The 2,249-nt window shown below is 42.1% G+C and overlaps 1 protein-coding gene across 1 annotated transcript in view; it reads left to right on the forward strand.

Annotated features, from left to right (window-relative positions):
* The window catches only part of si:dkey-85n7.8 (COX8 domain-containing protein), a 1,481-nt gene extending 660 nt beyond the window's left edge, over positions 1 to 821 (forward strand). Inside the window, exon 2 of the mRNA XM_062550808.1 lies at positions 304 to 821. Coding sequence (XP_062406792.1) covers positions 304 to 414 — 111 coding nt within the window. The 3' untranslated portion in view covers positions 415 to 821. The remainder of the gene's footprint in view (positions 1 to 303) is intronic.
* The last annotated feature ends 1,428 nt before the right edge of the window (positions 822 to 2,249 follow it).

Consider the following 2,249-nt stretch of genomic DNA (forward strand, 5'->3'; position numbering starts at 1 on the left):
GATCTGTGTTTAAACCACATTATACATTTGGCATCGGAGAAATTAACTCACAATTTATGAGAAGAACAGGTTCAAAGCTAACATGATTGTTATTTTATGTAGAGATGCAAGTGTAAGATAGATCTAGGAATTCAGTCTCAAATCCTGTCTTGTTTTATATCCTAAATCTAACATTTATTATTACACACATCAAACAGACATGCTATCAAACCACAAATAAATGCACTGGGAAGCAGGCACATGTATGATACTTGTTAATGCGAGATGGAAATGTACAGTGAAGTCTTTCATCCTCTTCCTCAGCAAAGTTTCTTCATCATGTCTGTGTTCGCTACGGCCATGCTGCTACCTGCTGGCTGGATCCTTCACCATCTCCCTGAATACCGCAAAAGACCCCGGCCTCCACCCTCATAGGAGAGCTGGAGCATCCCTCTCCTACCACCCATCGTACTCAGTAAACCCTGGCTGCTTCTGAAGCCTTATTCACCTCCACCAGATGTACCGAATTGTTAGAGCCATCAGATGGAAAATGCCTAATGGATGCATTAATCAACATTGTAATGGATGCTATGCCCACTTCCAGTCACACTAAAAGAACGACCTCTCAATTAAAGAAAAAAAAACCTTGGGGAGAAAGCTGTCCAATACGTTTACTCATACATTCTTGGCCAGTGAGTGAAAGATTGCAACAGTGGTATGTCTCGGTGTTTAAGGCCTTGGAAATGGGGCCCCTATTGTCACTGCAGTGCTCACTTGCAGTGACACGTACAATGTAAACAACTGCTAATGCATTTTTCACTGTCAATAAACCTGTGAACCTGTGTCTGCCTCTCGACTGTTGAAATTAATGGTCACTGACTTCTGACGTGGTGTTTTCCAGTGTAGCGTGTTTTACCATTTTGTTGAGCCATGTTTTACAGTAGTAGGAGGTCATTTTATAATCCTCAAATTCATTTTGACATATGGTAATGTGAGAGACAGATAAACACTAATCTAGCCCACAAACCCCAGGTGATTCATTAAATTCACAGGTTCAAACTCCTATCTGGAAAGCTTTTACAGATGCCACCAAACATATTACCAAAGCACACCCGTTTGCTAGTCTGCTAGTTTCATCAGTGACAGCTGTGCTGCTGTTGGTGTTTGCAAGGCAAGTCTGTTGGCTCATTCGCTTGCTAATTAAGGGGTGAAAAGCCTTACTGCTGCTTTAATGTGAAATGTGAGAACACTACAGTATACTATATTCTTCAAATCTCCTTAACCATTCACAGACATCTCTTATTAACTTTAGCAAGAGACAATTTCATTCCGAAAAATCTCCCACATTTATTCCCCCTGCCTGCTGGGTGGCCTTGTGAAGAGGACATAACTTAAGATCGTCAGACGGAGATAATGCCAATTGGGGCGACGTTCAACCCAGCTGAGTGTTTAGATGCCCACAACAACAAAGGAAACTCCACCAGCAACAGCAGTGGTGCTATATCTGGATCAGACCAGGCCATCAAGGGCCGTGGGTTCAGAACAGTGGAGTCTGGCGCGGTGCCAGCAAGCGAGCCGGCAGAGACAGCTGTTTTGGTAGTGGCTCCTAATGGCCAATTGGCACAACTTTGTGCTATAAACAGTCAAGGATCACACGTCTTTCATGTCTTCATGAATGATACATTTATGCAGATTTCCCTACACACTTAGAAGAGAGCAACATACAGTAGCCTACAGTACAGGGCACTCTAGTTTTAGCATTAGATGGGGGGGAATTTGGGGATGATAATTTTGTAAGATTTTTCATGATGAACATGTCAGTATCTTATTTTTTAATTTGTTCCACCAACCTGCTCAGGGACTGTACTGCAGAGATTAGCAATATTTGCTATAACCTGGCACGATACATGTGCAACACTCTCCCTGTTTTGTACAATGTTAATGTTATTTCATACAATCCCTGATGAAATCAATACATTAGCAATTGCAATCAAAGCAAATCAAGACAGTGGATCCCACAATAGGCTTATAGTTTGAGGTTACTAGGATTCTTACCTTGTTACCTTTGATTGATCTTGCATTGTATTGGTGTGTAATGTATGGGAGCTTTGCTCCTCCATCATCTGGTATGGAAAAGATCAAAGCCTAGCCCAGCGCCCAATGAGCCACATGAGTTCAAGTTGTTCAGACGCTCTTTGTAGACGTACAGTATGTGATATACCATTTCTATTAGTGCAGTTTTTCCAAGCCTGGCTGCTTGTGTACTGTCA

The sequence above is a fragment of the Sardina pilchardus genome, chromosome 12 (genome assembly GCF_963854185.1).
Source record: "Sardina pilchardus chromosome 12, fSarPil1.1, whole genome shotgun sequence".
In the NCBI taxonomy this organism is placed as follows: Eukaryota; Metazoa; Chordata; class Actinopteri; order Clupeiformes; family Clupeidae; genus Sardina; species Sardina pilchardus.